The 19348-nt window shown below is 38.8% G+C and overlaps 1 protein-coding gene across 1 annotated transcript; it reads left to right on the forward strand.

The window, feature by feature from the left end:
• Positions 1 to 411: 411 nt before the first annotated feature.
• On the forward strand, positions 412 to 19281 carry LOC103777087 (ATP-binding cassette sub-family C member 9-like; the record flags this gene model as incomplete). Its single annotated transcript, XM_008944624.1, has 7 exons — positions 412 to 513; positions 7851 to 8016; positions 10959 to 11100; positions 11473 to 11594; positions 12597 to 12763; positions 13081 to 13323; positions 19087 to 19281. Coding segments are annotated over exons 1-7 (1041 nt in total), but the record flags the coding sequence as incomplete, so codon positions are not given.
• Positions 19282 to 19348: the final 67 nt, after the last annotated feature.

Genomic DNA, 19348 nt, shown 5'->3' on the forward strand with positions numbered 1-19348 from the left:
AATCATGGAAGATGCACAAAATTATGTGGTCAAATTCAAATTATCCAAGATCAATCCAATAGAAACGAAAAGCTGAATCTCCACAAGCCTGCCAAAAATTAGACTACCTTGTCTAAATCAATTACTTCAGTCTGCTAATAGCCTATGCACTGTAACTCAGCCTCTTGGAATCTTACTGCTCCAATGAGGGGAAAAATGAAAATAAAAGCAAGCAGAAGAAATCCCAGGGGACTGTAGCTTCAGGAGGCGAAAAATTGGTGTTTTTTGCTTGCCTGTGTCTTCCCAGTTTCCTGCCCCCTTCAGCGTATGAGAAAGACAAGGAGAGTTTGTGCACTTCGGAAACTCGATAGGAGGCAGCAGCTGATCTTCCCATCACCAGCCTAAAAATAATCCACTCCAGGGCTTGGAGCGGCTTCACTGAGTGGAGGAAAATCCTGCCATCGGGATGATATTGATCACATAGCACAACCGAGTGACAATTTGGGTTGGTATTTTGTTTTTGTGTTTATGAAGGTAAGCCACAGAGTTTGATCTAACATTCAGCAACCAAACGGGGCATGCGATGACCCTCCCCCATTCCCCACTAACCACCTCCTCCTCCTCCTCCTTCCCTTTATATCTGTGGGACAGGGCTGCTCCTCGTTCTTTCCTGGGATTACTACTCCAATCTCTTTTTCCTTTTCCTTTTCCATTTGCAAGCGTTCTCAGCCTTTACCATCCCCTCCTGCTGATGTTTTGCTTTGCTGCTGCTCACGGGGTTACGTTTCTTTTTTTAAACTGTCCTGTCTCTTGGCATGTGGAGTTGAAGGTTTTACAGCAGGCAGTGTAGCATGCTGATGTTGGAAATCGCATTGTGCTAAGAAGCTTACCAAAAAAAAGCAAAAAAAGCAATGTATTAGATGTGTTAGACCCCTGCAGATGTTTGTGTGAAATGCTTTTCGGTGCCAATAGCCTGTTTAGCACCGCTGCTGTTGTGACTTTTCTCTGTGTTTGGAACCTGATCCAAAAACCTACCGAAGTCAATGAGATTCTTTGCATTGGCTTCAGCAACGTTTGGATCTGGCTGCTGGTATAGGGAAGTGAGTGATGTGAATGCCAACAAGTATCAGGTAATTCATCATCTTAAGGCCCAAGGTAACTGGGGCAGTGCTCAGCAAGGAAGCAGGATCTGTCTAGAATAGGTGCTCACAGCTGAAAGAGGAATAGAAAGGAAAATTGTCTTTAGTACAGGATCACTTTTGCTAAAACAGATTTTAAAGGGCCAGCACTTTTTGCCATTTCCTTAGCAGAAATCTTTGCAAGTGATGCATAGGCTATAGATCACATAGATTGAGTTAGGTCCAGTGCTTTTAGTCAGGTAAGAAGAACAAGCTAGTAGGTTCATGCTTAGAAAGGAAAAGATTCAGAGGATTAACCTAAAGAGTTAGGCCTTCCATTGTGCTTATCCAAACCTATACCTTCGTAATTTGTCCTTAGTTAAAATTTCCCCTGTGAAAATCAAGAAGGAAAGACAATTCTTGAGTTTGTAATGACTCAGTTAGTCCAAAGATAAGAACCAACTACTGTAAAACTCTTGAATACTTTTTCCATCCTGCATCTGTATGCATGCACATATCTATCTATCTATCTATCTATCTATCTATCTATCTATCTATCTATTTATCTATCTCTCTCCCTCTCTATCCATCCATCCATCTATCCATCTATATATGCACATATGGGCATATAATTCATATTTAAATCTGAACTGAGACCCAGGTATGCTCTGAAAGCTGATATATTTTAATTGGGAACTGCAGCAATTAGTTTATATTTTTAAAAATATAGGCAACAGAACTACTGAAATAAATGTTTTTCAAAATATTCTTATTTACCCTAAACAAGGTCCACCTGAGGAGTGTATTTATACTCTTTTCTTTATAGTCATAAGTCTCTTACAGAGTTTGGTAAACAGGGTGATATTCCAGGTAAGATGAAACTCTTGAATAGAAAAACTTTCCTGTCCACTTTAAAAGGCAATTAAAGGTAATTAAAACGTCTTTAACTAGAATTCTTACAGTTTTGGACACAGTGAGGATGTTCTTGTAACTTTCATGGAAACTTAAATTGTCTACCATTTTCCCATTGTCTTCTTCACAATTGCTCATGGAAAATATATCTCAGGAACTGGCTTAGTGCCCTGAGAATCCTTTTTCTTCTTCACAATGAATATTTATTCCTGAATCTATTTTTTACTGTTTTCTGTGTATTACATTATGACTATGTCTGTACCCTTAAAATAACCAGAATTTCTCAGCTTGACAGTGATGGGGATTTTAGCATGGAAATTTAAATACTTAAAAGAGATACATTTTTTAGCTCTTTCATTGCAGGGTGAACTGCTGCTCAGATAGTTCATAAAGTAAAGGTAGTTTTAAAGTAAAACAATAGGGAGTCAGACTCTCAAAGTATATAAAGAAGATATGATACTTGCCTTGCAGTGGCATTATCATGGGCCCATCCTCCTGATTGTTCTTTCCATTCCCTTCCTCTGTGAAGTTTTGCTTGTGGCTTTAGCTTGTTGCTGACTGCTCAGCAAAAGCCATTCTCAAAGGGAGAAAGAAGAAGCACCTCTGAAAATTTGTGACCATTTCTAGAGTTTGTGAAGACTGAAGTTAAAGTGAGCAATTTGTCAATAACTTGGAAGGACAAAGACCTTCCAGCCTGCAAGTGTTAAAACAACAACAAAAAAATACCCATACCTGGTACTTGGCACCCCTATTGTGATGCTGAATGTAGCTAGACCCCCTCAGACAACACATATCTGTTATTGAATGGTCTTTGTCACATCACTGCATTTCCTCTGACTGAAGTGCTAGGTTAGACCTGCTATGCTTGGCATCATTGCTATAAAGTATAACTTTCTTGCTGCAATTAGTAGAGAAGCAAATATATTGTGATGTACACCCTTGAGTGTAATCATCCCAGCATAATTTGGTTGTCTACTGTGTTCAACAGGAAGGGAAATTACCATTGGGGAAGCCATTTTATTTATTTTACAATGTTTTCTTGTTACATGAGTATATGAGGATCTCAGCAGTTATTCTGAATGGCTGCTACTACCCTATGAGAAATAGTGGTCAATAATGCCAGATGACCAACAGATTTCAAAACAACTTGCTACCCTTTCACTTGCTCTATCCTGAATATTCATGTTTGGGTTATGAATTTTATTATTTTAATGTAGCAGTCAGAGTGCTCCCATTTTTTTCAGACATTGCTGTTTGCTAGACAAAGTCATCTGCCTGTAAAGAAGCCTTAAGCTCCAAAGGTTCCAACCTGAACGTGTACTTAGAGAAAGGCCTTTAGAATTTATATGAGAAGAAGAGACCTTTGCTTTCTTTGATCTCTCCCTGAATATTATTGTGGACTAAAAAAAGTCTGTCTCCTTATCTTTGGTAAGGATAAAATCACCTTTGGCTACACTGAGTGAAACCTTGACTTAGTTCTGTATTCTGACTTGCTTTGGACTAATTCAAAGATCTTCAGCAGGGCTGTACATGACAGGGCTAGACTGTTGTTTGGTGTGGTCAGCATTCTGTCTTTGACAATGATCAATAACTGGTGCTCAGGAAAAATATAAGAAGTCTTCAGTGTGTTTGGTTATATACTTGCACAGTACTCAGCACTGAGAGCAACAAGCAGCACTTCCTTGCACAGTCAAGGAACTCACCTCTCTACAGGTCTAGTTCTGACTGAAGCCCAGTACTGGCTTACTAGAAGAGTTAAAGCAAATATAAGAATAGTTAAATTATTATTAAGGGAACAAAATTCATCAGTGATCAGTCATAAGCATTCCATCTTCCTTTCTAAATCCAGCTGCTGGTTTTGATGAGTTTCAACAGAAAGCACAACTCTAATTCTTTATGTTTTTTTTTCTAAATGTGTTGTTCTTCCATTTCACATTTTGATTTCCTGAAGTGAAATCTTACAGTCTTACAGAAGAGGAGGGAATAGTCACTTTTCACTCCACCTTTCGCTGCTATCTGCAGTCAAGATCTTCCAAACTGCCTTCATTTCCAGGCTCAGTTTTTTGAGTGAAAATTTTCAAAACTGGGACTCATTAAAACTCAGTACAGCTGAAGCCTTTTAAAATTCTTCAACGTTTTTAGCATTATTAAAGATCTCTTTAGTCTTAACTCCCAGTTATATTATTTGAAAATATAGCTTAGAGTCTCAAATTAGTCTGAAGCTTTTGACTATTCTACCTGCACTGTTTGTAGCCCTAGGAATGCATTCATCTGTAGCTAAACTGAATTTTTCAGCTGTGGGGTCTGAATGTTGGCACAAGAAATTTTGCCATCGTGTTATCAGATTTTCCTTTGAAGAAGACTGAAGATTCTGCTGTTTCCTTGGGTGACCAACTGCATCTAGAAACATGTCATGGTCCAATTCCTGCTAACACTGGTGCATCTGCAAGCGTTGTTGTAAAATGCCCTATGCTATCTAGAGAAATCAAGGACCTACTCATGGGCAAAACTGTTGCATCAGATCTGTGTTCTGCACCAGAAATAGATAGGAAGGGAATCATAGAGTGGTTTCTTGCTTCCTGTGAGGCACACTAGAGAAAAAATTATATCTTAGAGCTCTAAGGGACTGCAGTGTATTTTCATACACCCTCTTGAAGATGGAGAGAACTACTAGCAGCCTGTCTGTCTAAACACCAGAAAGTATCTAGGAAAACAGGTATACATCAACAGATGCAGAACATGAGTCCTCCACTTTCAGTTCATTTGTAGCATCACGTTGATAGACAAATGGATGGAAGAGAGGATGCAAAGGAGGGAGGAAGAAAAGAAGGATGGAAGGGAGGGAAGAAGGCAGGGGTTGAGGGAGGAAAGCAGGTAGGAAGGCAGGCAGGAAGGAAGGCAGGCAGGAAGGATCATGAAGCTGTTAATGCTTCTACAATTCTTACCTTCCTATTTTCTATCAGTGCCATACTGCACTAGATAAGTGTCCTGAAGTGGGTGCTGCTGAAAAGGGAAGTTGTAGCTGGTGAACATTTTGTGGAGCTAAATCAAAAGCTGCGTTGGGTCAACCCAACATCATGACACTGATGAGAATGCTTTGATAGCTTTTAAGCCTGTGGAGGTTTAGTGAACATGGTCACTAGATGCCCTGATCAATGATGATGTGTTTTCTGTGTTAAAAACTTGGCAATTTATTGTGAATTATCTAATTGCATTGTCAAAGCAATATTTTTTATTTTCTTGGTTTTTTTTTTTAACAAACTTACCAGCCTAGGCTCCTTGATTTTCTATCTCATTTTAAGAGAAGACCACTAAATTCTACATCTTTTTTGAAATGAACCTGTAACAAAAGTATTGTGAATAGACTGCTTATACTTCTGAAAGTTATAATCAGGATGATGGGCACTGTCTCTATAAATTGGTATTAACAATAGGACCAGATTCTTTCTTCAGCCCTGCCAGGCAGTTGGTTTTAGGTGTGTTGTTGGACATACTCCATCACAAAATGAGGCACAGCACAGGTTCTTGTGAAGATGCAGATGAGATTCTTGAAAGATGCATCTTTCTTGAGAGCTTTTAGGAACTACTGTTTGAGGTGTGATATGAAACCTCTCCAAACTGATGGTATGTCCTAGCTAGCAGATAGTACTCTCCATGCAGTTAATAGTCCTTTCTTTCACAGGAATGTCTACTGCCTATATTCCATCTCCCTTCTAGAAAAATGGGAAAAAACAACAGTTCCCATAGCTTCTCTTGGACATAGTTTTAATATTTTCTCCCAGATTTATTTTTGACTAAAAGCCAAAAGCTACACTGGAAGTCAATGATGCAGTGGTCATTTGAACCCCGGATCCTCCTGCCTTTCAGTACCAATCCAACAGCTAGACCACAATAGCATCTTACAGTATCTCAGAAAAAGAGTCCTGCTTGTGGGAAAGGGAGGGAAATTCCCAGCAGAACTCCCTTGGACTTCTGACCTTCGATAAAAATGAGGAAACAACACTTCTGAATTTCAAGATATTATCATTACCATTCTGTTTCTGTTAAAGGAGACATGCCAAGCTTTTACAAATTAAAACCAAAGAGTCTCCCTGTAATTTTTTTAGAGTTCCATATTAATTTTACTAATAATTCCTCAGTTTATTCAGACAGAATTCATATTAATGGAATTTTTATGTTACTAGTTATATGCATTTATGATCATCATTTTCTAAAAAATAATAGGATGGTGGTGGTCATATCTCTATTCATTACAGAGAATGGGGCAAGTTCTTCATCAAATTGTGTTCTACTGAAGATTGGGTTGCCCATCAGCTTTTGCACCACAGTAAGTACATGTATGCATTTTTGCAGGATGTGGTCCACCATATGGCTCTGAGTTATGCTTAACTTCTGGCAAATCTCAGACCGTAAACTGCTGATGTGTTTGGAAAAGGGACTGCATTTATCACATTCTTTTCAATGAAAGTCCTTTATAAACATCATGGATGTAATTCAGTATGGATTATGCTTTTCAGATCCAGCATAAAGTTAGTCAAAAGCAAAAAGGGGTTTTAGCAGATGTTCAAAGTACCTCTTTGAAGTCTATTCTTTTGAAGACCTAGGTTTCTGTTCTCTCTGTGAGAATACTTGAGTAATTTATGCTTGAGTTGTTTAAACAACGAGGCTCATAGAACTTATCAGAACTATTTGAGGAAAGAAAGCAAGCAAGCATTTTTTTCCTCATTCAATTAACTTTTTTTTTTTAAACTGTGTTTGTGCGTTTTTTGCACATCTATATTGTTCTAATTCTGCAAAACATCAATGCCAATGTTGTTGCAGAAAGATGCATTCACCAAAGTATACATATATTTTATTGAATTAAATATATTCTTTGAATTTTAGTATGTAAAATTTGGAAAAAACTATGAGAGCAGAAGAATTTACACAACCTATTCTGCAGCACTATATTCTTGTGTATAAGTTTCAGGCAAAGAAACCAGCAAGTAAATATTTTGTTTACCATTTTGTTTCATCTTGTTATAAAGAAGAATTAATAAATAAATGATAGACAGATTGATAAAAGCCAGAAGCTGGCCACAAATCTGAGCTATGCTATGGCCCATACTCTTCAAACATGAATGCATGAGCTTATCTTGGTGTACAAAGATAAGCTCATAAGAAATCATGGAAGTCAGAGAAGTTTTTAGATGATGCTAAGCACGTGCCAGAAGGATTTGCAGGATCAAGCATAAATGCTGATTTACTGCTTATGTAATCTTCAATACAACCTACTTTGATTAAGAATTTGGCAGCTATCAGTAACGACTAGTGTACAGGACCATTGTTGTTCTATGGGACAATGAAGAAATACAAGATACTGGTGAATGCAAAGCTGCCACTTTACAAATATCAAAGGTTCAAAGCTTGCACTGAAGATTTAGTGCAACAAGTCTTATCAACAGAAGTGTTGCATGGATAATGTTAGATCATCAAAAGAAGCAGTAACACACAAGTCAGCTTATATGCATTTGCCTTTTTTTAAGAGAAACTAAAAGTTATTTTTTAAGAATTTTTTCGTCCTTTCTCTATATTCTCATAAAGAACTTGCAGCACAACATTTATGTATAAAATTAAAATTAGAAGTTGTGTAATGTATTAAATATCCTAAACAGTAAATTTAACAGCAGCAGCCTTCATTCTAATATGCGTACACATCTACCCAAAAGCATTTCCAAATTACAGCTCAATTATTCTCTATGGGTTGTTCAGCGTGCTCCTTCTGTATATCTTTATTTCTTTTGTGTTTAGCTAAAGGGAATGCTGGAAGATTTGGTAGTCAACTCTTCTCTCTTTTTGTAGCAGTCAGAACTTCTGGAAGCGATGACTCTTGCATTTTGTGGCAACGACAATGCTTCAGCCTACAATATCAGTGCTGGTGTCCTAAGAAATGTCTGCTTTGTGGATGCTCTCAACTTGGTTCCTCATGTCTTCTTGCTCTTTATCACCTTCCCTATTTTGTTCATTGGTGAGTTATTCTGTGGAACTGTGCAATCCTATAAACACTTGAACATGTATTCATACTCAGTTGTGTTTATATGGGCTTGAAAGCCTGTAGTGCAAACCACAGGATGCTTTCTATTTATTAGTTTTAAAATAGTAGAGTGAGAATGTCTTGACCCAGATGACCCAAAGCTGACCTTCCTGAAATGGTGGGAATTTTCTATACAAATCTGAACTAAGGAGCATGAAAAGATGGATGAGAACCAGAGAAATCACATCCAAATGCTTTGAGATTTCTCTCTGGAGAGTTTTTCTTCAGATTTGAAATTAGCAACTTGCAACTTTAGCTATTATTAGATATTAGAAAATTAGGACAATGAGTCTGAATGCCCTTCAAGTTATGTGGATTTCAGAGAATATCAAAAACGTACAACTTGGATCTAAGGCTAGGAGAAGTGTAGGAAACTTTTAAAATGGAATGATTACTTCTTTTGCCAACACTGATAAACAGAAATAGAGGAAAGGAGATAATGTTTTCCAAGAGGAATGAAAATAAGAAATGATAAATCTCTCCTGAAGAATTTAGTACAGTTGAGTGTCTCTAAATATTCTTGAAAAAAAAAAAAAAACCAGCCCAACATTTAAACTAGTACTCTAATGATGCTTTTTATATATAGTGGTCTCTTTGTCTTAGTTATTTGCAATGAGGAAATAAATGCAATTGAATACTTTTCCAGAGCTGTCAAACAGTGACATTCTAACTGATTGTAGGAGATAAAGAGACTTGAATAACTGTCAAAAAAGCAATAGGTGTTAATAAAAATAAATATTCTCTTGACAGCTGCATGAGAAATGGCATGTCACTTTGTCCATGTCACCTTCCTGGTATCATGTAGACAAAGTGATACATTTCTTCCACAAGGAAGACTTGAATTTGGGACTAGATTTGAGCTAGAGCTTTAAGGACTTCCATTATGCAAAAAGAACTTGAAGTGATTGAATAATAGGCTACAGGAACTTGAGAGTTAAAACACTCAGTACCTAGCAATCAAAGGTATGACAAGATTCAGTGACTGAAAACTAATTAAATAATTAAGCAAGGGAATAGGAAACAAGATCTAACAAAAGAATAACCAAAGCCTACAAAAAAAAAAAAAATAAAACCAAAACCAAGGGCTATGGAGAACTCTCTCCAACAGTGCTAGATCTTTATGCCAGTGCTGGCTCTTCCTTTGAGAAGAGATCCAAGCCAAACTTGACCTACAGGGCTTTCTGCAGAAGTGCCTGATGGAAACTCAGTGCAAGGTCTGAGGGCAGAGGTAATCTTTTGCAACCTTCTGTGTTAGGCATCAAGTTGTAGCAGGCTGCTTTAATATTTTTACAGGTATTAGCCAATTAATTTTCAAATAGCATTGCAGCCACTGAAAATTCCCTTTGCTTTCTAACCATGATAGGAAAACAAATAATATCTTAAATTACATGTTAGCTATGTATGTATGTATGCAGTTTGTGGTTTTCTATTTTGTACCTTGATTATGAGGACAAATAATTGTTGAACAGAGCATTAAAAGCCAGCTGGAGTCCACAGTATTGACTGAATCCAAAACCAAAGGTTGCTGGTGAACCACGTTTGTGCAGATGTATGGGCAAAGAGGAAATAAAAATGAAAATTGGCTTGGAAGAGACAAATATAGGAGCAAGGTCAAAGAAAGCCAAATTAGTTTAGGAAAATCTCAGGAAACTATAGCAAATACTTGAGATAGATAAGGAGAGGAGAGAATATATTGTTCATGCAGCACTTTGCTTCTTAAACAAGAATGAAATGGTGAAATCCTGATAGTTTACAGGGATGAATAAACCTGGGCTTTGATTTATGTGTTTCTGAGTCACCTGATGAGACTCTAGGCATGGTGAGATGCTGCATCCTTGTGTATCAAAACCATATTCTGGATTTTAAACTCAGTTCTGCGGTTACTGAAAGAAACAGATGCAATGCTCGCTGCCCTAGTTAACTTTGGTTTTGTTGATGGTTTGTTTTGTTTCTTTACTTCCTTGGAATGTGCTGTTCTTGGGATTCTCTATGGGCTTTGGGAAGTCTGTCAGGGAATACCATCAGCTGCCTTACAGTAAAAGGGACATGTACAGCCATGTGGGGTGACTCAGGACAGCCCTGTACCATGGAGGGAAGGGCCAGAGGCCAAAGCAGTATAAAGGACCAGGCTCACCATCATGAGAGGCTAACTTCTGATCAACCCTCAGCTCCTTGGTCCTTGGACACCAGGTCCTTGGTGTCCTGCTTCTTGCCAGGTGGCTGGCTCCAGCAAGGATCTTGCCTGAAAAGGATAGATGCCATCTGAGCTGATGACATGGCAATAGGCTTCAAGAATAATTTGCTGAAAGAATGAGCTGAGTCCTGGTGCTGTGCTGGGAGCTTTAATGTGCCAGGAACGCACTGGGCAAGGAGGCTGGCTGTGCCTAGGGAGCTGAGACTGGGAAACTGCCATCCAGCATCCCCTGAGACAGACTCCCAACCAGGCTTGGGACAGAGAGAATTCAGTTTATTGAGGTAAACATGTGTCTTTGAGGCCTCATTGGAGAATGCAACTTTTGTATCAGTTGGAAACTTTGCCCACTCTTGCCTGTGATTAAGCAAACCACCATGACACCCTCACTTAAGATCTGCAGTCCCTGTTGTGTAAGAGTGAGATGTTTCTTTTGGTTTTCTCATCTTTGTTCTTCTTTAGGGGCCTCTTAGGGAAGTCTGTTGTCCTGTTACCTGCAGGGTCAGATCTAAATTATCGGGGGCTACGTGGCAGCTTAGACACTCGTGGGTCTTCTTATTAGTAACAACAGCTCCCAGAGTCTTGCAGGGTTTTTGTGTTGATTATATACTACTGAGTGTGACCTATGGGAACTCACTGGCTGGCTGTGTGATAACCTTCCTCTTTCACCACTGTTGTTTCCCAGGCTGGGGAAGCCAAAGCTCCAAAGTCCAGATTCACCACAATACGTGGCTGCACTTCCCTGGCCACAACCTGCGCTGGATCCTGACCTTCACCCTCCTGTTTGTCCACGTGTGTGAAATAGCAGAGGGCATAGTTTCTGATACGTAAGTCACCAGGTTGGGTGGACAGCCAAGCTAACTGCATGTGTTAATGTAGAGTGTTTTAAGTGTGATGGGCTGGCTAGTAAGGCACAAGGAGTTTTTCCCCAAATAAGGCAGGGCATCATTTCATGAACTCTCCATATTTTAATAAGATGAAGGTAAAAATAATTATTCTTAGCACTTAGTTATTCTCCTTTCAAGTTGCAAGGGCAAGTAGATATTGACAAAAATAAAAGCATTCTCAGGGAAAAAATATTCTTGTCTCTAGGAAAGTCATGTTTGTCCTCTTTAATAGATTAACAGAATGCCTAGGAATATAACAACAGTGAAAAAAAAGACACAAAATTCACTAATTTCTACCTCATTTGTTTTCAGACAAATGAAATCTCGCCATCTGCATCTCTTTCTGCCAGCTATAATGGGATTTGTGGCTGCCACAGTATCCATAGTCTATTACCATAATATTGAAACATCTAACTTTCCAAAGTTATTGTTGGGTAAGTCTTAGTCTGATATTTATGTACTTTTAAAAAACCCAGTAGTTCAGCCCAAGCTGGCTTATATAGATTGAAAAAAATCATGAAAAGTGTGAGAATATTGCAAAAGAATAATTCTTTGTTCTTCAAACTATTATTATTGTAGGAGTTGTTGCACCTTTTATAGGGTATACACTGTTTTAAAAATGTCTTAAAACTTCTTAAAAACGATCACAAAGGGAAAAGCGTCGTATACCTGTTGTATTTCTAGCAAAAGATTTTTAGGTATTTTTTAATGCTGCTTATTATTTTGAAGAAAGAACTTACCTCTTTATTCAGAAGGGATGCTTTAAAAGGCCACTTATAATAAACTGATCACAAACCGTATTGTGGAGGTGGCTGTTGTTTCTCAGCATCCTTTGCAGTTGATTCTGAGATTACCCAGTCTGCTCTCTCAGTCAGGATATGGTCAGAAGAATTTGATTAGACATTGTGGGATAATGTTTCATGCAAGTATATTGTCCAAATTCCCTACAACTCAACAACGTGAGCAAGCCATCAACAGATATAAGCCAGGATGCAAGATCTAATTAATAGAGTCATAGTATCATTAAAGTTGGAAAAGACCATCAAGTCCAACCATCAACCCAACCCTACCATGAACACTAAACCATGTCCTGAAGTGCCACATCCACACATTTTTTCAACCCCTCCAGAGATGGTGACTCCACCATCTCCCTGGGCAGTCTGTTATTTTAACTATATGAATTATTTTTCAAAATGAGCATATTTCTATATGCTCACATAGGATGCACTTTGCCTCTTCAAAGGGGTGATATGATATTTGTCAAGTTAAGTGACTTTTACTTCATTTTAATAACAAAGTTCCCCTTCAGATTACCTCAGTGGACTTTTGTAATTGTGTGAAGACCCACCGTTGTGGATCTCTTTGAAGGGTGATGATCCAGGAAGGAAAACAGTGATTAAGAAAAAAAGAACCATGCATGTTCATCTGTTTTACAGCTCTCTTTCTTTACTGGATAATGGCTTTTGTCACCAAGACAATCAAGCTTGTCAGGTACTGCCAGGATGGTGTGCCTTTTTCTCAGCTGCGTTTCTGCATCACTGGAATTCTGGTCATTCTCTACGGGCTCCTGATGGCCGTGGAGATCAATGTTATCCGAGTTAGGGTATGTATATTCTCAACTGTGATCATTAAAAATATAATTATATCCTAGGAATTCTTTTTTGTTGTTGTTCAGATAGAGACAGGTGGTACCAGTAGACTACAGAGCTGTGTCCATATCCCATAGTGTTCAAATTCTTGCCAGTTATGCTGTCAGAATGGAAATGCTCCTATTTACATGCAAATTTATATTTAAATTCAATGTATAATTACCTCTGCATGCAAATTTGACACTGTAGTGGTATCATACATAATTTTTACTAAAAATTATTGTTAATAAGCTAATTCCTGAGCACATGCTGTCTATTTTCTCCTCTCCAGAGGTATGTTTTTTTCATGAACCCTCAGAAAGTAAAGCCACCAGAGGACCTACAGGACCTGGGGGTGAGGTTTCTGCAGCCATTTGTCAATTTGCTCTCAAAGGCAACTTATTGGTGGATGAATACTCTCATTATATCTGCTCACAAGAAACCTGTGGACCTGAAGGCGATCGGAAAGCTTCCAATTGCAATGAGAGCTCTGACAAATTATGTTTGTCTCAAAGAAGCATATGAGGAACAAAAGGTAACAGAAAATGTCCATGTCACTGTTTGGCCCAAGAAATTATAGCGGCCCTTCAAAATTTTTTTGCTTCTATGAAACCTTACTTTTAGGAATTTTTATCTTAGGACTGTTTGTTCCAAGGTGAAAATTGGCCTAGAAAGTTCCAATCTGATGGTTACTGTTCGGTTTTAAGTGAATTTACAGCAGGGGAGAGTTGCCAGGTTGAGAGCAACTGGAAACTAAAACCATAACAGTCTAATCACTCACTAGACTTCATTTTAAAAGTGAAAGCTTTGTTTAAATCTTAGCTATTTGTGACAGCATCTTAAATTAGAAGACATTCTGTCCCTAGTTTCAGCTGGAAACACTCATCTTAATTTTTTTCTCCACAAAGAGAAATAGCCAAAAACACACATTAAGAATAGCCAAAACACCAGTGTCTTGTCAACAGCATTTTAGTCACCAGTCTGAAACACAGCACCATACAGGCTGCTAGGAAGAAAATTAACTCCTTCCCAGCCACACCCAGGGCAAAACCAAAGTTGGGCAAACTTTGGGCAGGGCAGGAGTTTCCAGAGAAATTTCTGGATGCATTTAGGCAAAGCTGTAGTGTTTCATTTGTGCTTAAAGCTGGTGGTTTCTGCAAAAGAAAAAAGAAAGAATTTGTTTTGCAGAAAGGGGAAAGGATTCAAGAGCCTGCCTCCTTGATTTGTATAAGTTCCTGAATATAAACAGGGAGAATACAGACATTCAGAGGCCACTTTGGGAAATGTAGCATGTAGGACAAAAGCAGATAAATCCCAATCCTGCACACACCAGGTAAACAGGTTTCCATGCCATGTAGAGTTTAGAACTGCAATGTGAGGAGAAACCAGGAGGAGCAACTCTCTGCTCCAAGGAAATGATGGAGCTGCAGGCTCCTTTCTGTACTCCCCAAAATGAAACCATAGTCAGTACAATTGTTTGTATTTTAATAGTTTTAGGCTGCTTCTCTTTCCTTTTGTAGTCAATGCTTGCAGGAACTAGAGACTAGAGACCAAGACACTTCTGCTGCAAGCAGAAAACTCCTGAGTCATTGGAACTGAGCTTTCCATATCAAAGGAGAAGTGCATCCCTTCTTGTTCTTGATGCCTAAATCCTGCTTAAAGATACTAAAGAATCTTAGGCACCTACATGTCCTGAGGATCTGAGTCTCTGTGCCATTCTTAATGACAGGCATGATTACAGGGTGCAAGCATTTCATTTACATCTGCAGATACTGTGTGTGCCTGCACAAATACATAGTTCAGGTGTCAAAAGGCATTACTTGTGCTATTGCTCATGGGTGTGAACACAGATCTTCAGTGTATAGCTTCCCTTGGTGTGTGTTGTGCATGTATGAAGACCATACAGTTCGATGCACCTACCTTTATAAAGCTAATTACATCAGATGTTTTGGTTTCTGTAGCTAAAGTCGAGATTACCACAGCCTCTAGCCCATTTGTGCTAATATTCAAAACAAGGCTGAAACCCCAAAGTAAATTGATACTTCATAGATAAAGTTAAAGTAAGCCAAAGGGCTACAAGCAATCCAAAGAGCCAGGCAGTGGAACTCCCTGCAGTTTACTCTCATGGAGAAATGTGTTGGTTTGCACATAGCTGGGTCAGAAAACAGCCACAGAGTTCATAAAATTCTTCAGGTGAAGCACGGTCAGCAAGCTGGAAGAGATGATATGTCACTGTCTCTGCTGCCAGAGTGATTTTCACACTAATCTTCCACAGTGGTTGAGGGGATCCCCCCCAGCATCCTCTGCATTAAGTGGGGTTACCCCTGCCTGTGCCTGGAGACAACTGATCTCAGCTGTGCTTCATGGCCCTGCAGAAAGAAGGCTTTTGTTCCTTTCCAAACCCTCCTTATCATGCCTTGATGAAAGATGCTGAACGTGACCATGAATACTCTGTGTTGTAAAGTGCCTTTGAAATAGCTCACATGATGTTGTCTTGCTATCTTTCCTGCATATTACAAAACTTGAACCCAGATGAGTTTCTCTACCAAATACTAGCACGAGGAAGATGAGACAGGTTCAATTTTGATGATTGTTTTCCAAACCTGTGTCCCAAGCATCTAGTGTCAACTAGTGGGTCTGAGATTAACTTTTGTGGGTGATATATGCTGTTAAAATAGCATATTGCCACTTGTGTATCCATGAAGCCTGTGAATATTGGATTCAAACTTTTCTTGTTTTGTTTGATGTCAGTGGACAACTCCTGAAATCCATATTCAACAGAATTTTTTGGGGTCCCACCATATGAAGGTTTATCCACTGACATGAGACCTAAGTGATTTCTCAGTGACAGGTCTGAATTTACTCTTCTCTTCCATGTTCTTTTCCTTTTTCAAATTTTCATCAAGCAGTTTGTAGTTCTATGTCATTTTTTTTCAAAACATCAAGTAATTTGATTTTAATATCACTTTCATGCTACATGGTGAGCAACATTCTAATTGGCTATTAGTCTGGTAGTCACTACTGCAAAAGGCATTCCCACTCTTACAGTAAGATACAGGTAATTTGTTACTGGTTTTATAGATTGTGTTTGGCAACAGCATAACACAGAATTTCATAACAAAACAACATAGCATATATTCTTGCAAATTAGAAGACACTGTAAAACTACAGGTAAAAAAGCTCTTTTGGTAACTGAACTCACTTAAACATGCAGATTGAGTTTTCTTCCTAAACAAACCATTGGCAAAGAACCACATTATAGTTGGCTTTCCTTATCTCATATTTATTTCCTGCTGTTAGTAAATTTTCTAAAAAGTGGACATGGTATATTTTCTTGCTTCTCTGGGCAGTCTCCTACAGACACAGAAATAGCTCAATTTACAGTATTTTTATAATACCTTTCTAAGAATTCTGGAGTAATTCTAACTGGGGATAGGAAGGTTGCTCATGCAGAATAAGCGCTGGCGCACTTGATACATAACAGTTTAGAGCCACAACCTTAAATTCATATATTCTCTTTAATACAGGGTCCCTTTTCCTACTCTATTAATGGGCATTTGGGCTGGAGATAAAGAATTCTTTAATACACTTCAGAAGATAAATAAGCCCTTAATAACATGCAATGAAACTCAGCCAAATTTTTGGACCAGTGTCCTGTATGAGGGCAGGGTAGTACCTGTCACACAGTCCCTTCCCAGATTTGATCCTGTTCCTGTTATTGCTTGGATTTTTTTATTTGTTTCTATACAATTTGTTTAGATGTTTCAACAAATATCCCAAAGTAGATTTAACACATTGATATTACATTTGCTTTACCCCATCAACCAAACTCCTGTGTAATTTGCTCTGACAGTCAATAGCAAGTTTTACTTGGGGGATGTTGTAATAGAAAATGCCATTTTTTAGCATCAAGGACCACCAGAATTTCCCATACTTGCTATTCATATCCCACTGTGGATCTTACATGTTATGGCAAAAAGAGGAGCAAAAAAAGTGTGTTAGCTAGAAATCACAGCCTGGTAATTCACAAAACAACAAATGCTACCAATTGTACCCACAAAAATAATCTTTGCAAATTTAAACAAACACTGAGATGCATAATTGTGTAAACTCCTTTAAATTCACATTTGTCTTGCTGCAACTCTTCCCTGTCTTTAGGACAGCTCTCCTCATTTTCTGTAACTGGATCATTTTTAACATTACATTTGAAGATTGTTTTCCTCACTTTCCAAAAGGAAAGTACATTCTTCCAGCCTCCTGTGCCCAGGATGAGAAGCTCTTGGCTTCAGGTGGCTTCCCAGGCCACTGCCACAGAGGCTTTAAAGGCACTGGGAAAATGCAGAAAATAATCATTGTGGCCATAACATTTTTTTTTCTGATGCAGAAAGACCAGACAGAGATTTTTATTTAAGTCTTATGACATTGGCCAAACTTTCAGTTATGAGTTTATTGAAACATGTCAATGGTCATCATAGAGCTATAATGAAGGTGATTGACAGATCATCCTTCAGCACCTAAATAAAGGCTAGAGCTGGCACATACAACATACTATACAGTAAACCTGTAACACTGGGACTCCAGAACCATTCTGGAAAAGAGTTTAAGTTTAGAAGAAAAATCCACTCTTCTTTCTCCCCACTCCCCAATACATGCTTCAGCTAATTTGAAGTCCTGATTAAAAAAGAAGAAACAACAGTGTTTAGGAATAGAGATAATTAGATAATTTAATTTAATTTGTGGGTTTTTCCAATGAAAAGTAAACAGATTTCATGCAGTGATGAAAGTTCTGTGAATTGTAGCAGTAGTGAAACTGGCAGTAAAATCTTATTAAAGAAATAAGGATTTACCATTGCCATTTACCAAATTTGCCCAGAATGGTACACACATTTTTTTCAAAAGACAGCAGATGTGTTTCCTAATCAGTTAGCTCAGCTCCCATCAAGCTGTTAAAGTGCAGATTGCTTATTTGAGGAGTATGACTGTAGCCCCTGTAGTGCCGTCTAGCTCAAAACCCATTAGGCAACAAATTCAGAGCCTTTTGTCTGAGAAACTCACATGAGGTCCTTGTTCTCCTTCCCTCATCAGAAGATGCAGTTTCATTCTGTCATCCCACTTTCTGAAAGGTTAGCTCTAATTTGTCCCTATGCTGCTTATTTCTCTGTACTGTGTTCCTTGGCATTGGGTATGGCCAGCCTGGCCTGGTCTCCAGAAGCCAGAGGGCCATCTGGCCCTCCTATACACTTGCACGTTTTTTGGCACTATGCTTATATTCTGTCTCACTGCTGAAGTGGCAAAAAAGGAAAAACAGAGAAAAGAGGAAGAAAGATGAGGCAGCCAGGCAACATAAAGGCAGACTTGCTTTTCTTTGGTTAATTTTCTGGGGAGGGGGGGTTGTTATTACCAGGCTATACTTAAAATGTCTCTGTGAACATTCAAGAGGGCTTGGCTTGAGTTATGACTTGCAGGCATCTGTGCTACTTGAAAAATGGCAGATGCTTTTTTAAAGTGTCAAAAGCTGCTGCCCGAAGCACAAGGAAACACTCAGCAGACCACGGATCTGTTAAGAAAAATTCTTTCTTCTTTAGATTGAAAGGACCTCAGAAATATGTGAATTCCTCTGACTAGATACAGCAATATCCACTGATTAGTGTTTTAGGGCAAGAGTCACGATGCTGCATAGATTCACAGAACTGAAAGCCAGAAAGGACCCTTAGGTGATTAAATCCTACCTCTCAACCTAGCCTGTTACTTTCATCTTCTTGAGCATAGTTATTAGTGATAGGCTGAAGTGTGTCCTTCTGGAAGGCATCCAAAAGATAGAAATAAATCCAGACAAATTAAATTAAACTATGTTTCTATAGGTGTCTGTCTGTGTTTTTTCCTTCAATCCCTTTCTCACATGAGAAGCTGGATCAAGTGGTTTCACACCTACTGTGAAAGTCAAGATTACCCATATGAGCAAGGGCTTGAAAGGTCAGACCTTTTCCTGAGTGCACAATGAGAAGCAATGGCTATGTGCCAGTATGATTAATCTGTATTTGCATTCCTGTGTCCACAGGTTCAGAATAGCGTTAGGATTTAGAGGTGAGGAACACAGTTACCAAGAGGATGCAGAATTTGAATTTGCTGTGAAGAACATCTGAAATCTGTGATACCTACAGCATGTTTGCTACCTCATCTACTTGAAAACACCCCTCTGCAACTATTTGACACCCAGACAGGAGTGAAATGGAAGTTGCCATGTACAGCCAGGGAGGCCTCTTCTTGGTGCATTGATACCTGTTTCTCTGTTTTCCAGAAAAAGGTGGCAGAGCAGCCCAACCGGAGCCCCTCCATATGGTTAGCCATGTACAGTGCTTTTGGACGACCAATTCTTCTCAGCAGCACGTTCCGTTACTTGGCTGACTTGCTGGGCTTTGCTGGGCCATTGTGCATTTCTGGCATTGTCCAGGGCTTCCAGAACACAACCAATAATACAAATACAACAGAAAAGGTAACCTGACAGCATAGATTGAAAGACTTTGTTTTCGTAGTAGCTCTGGATTCATATCGGGTATTTA

The sequence above is a fragment of the Merops nubicus genome, unplaced genomic scaffold (genome assembly GCF_000691845.1).
Source record: "Merops nubicus isolate BGI_N331 unplaced genomic scaffold, ASM69184v1 Scaffold52497, whole genome shotgun sequence".
In the NCBI taxonomy this organism is placed as follows: Eukaryota; Metazoa; Chordata; class Aves; order Coraciiformes; family Meropidae; genus Merops; species Merops nubicus.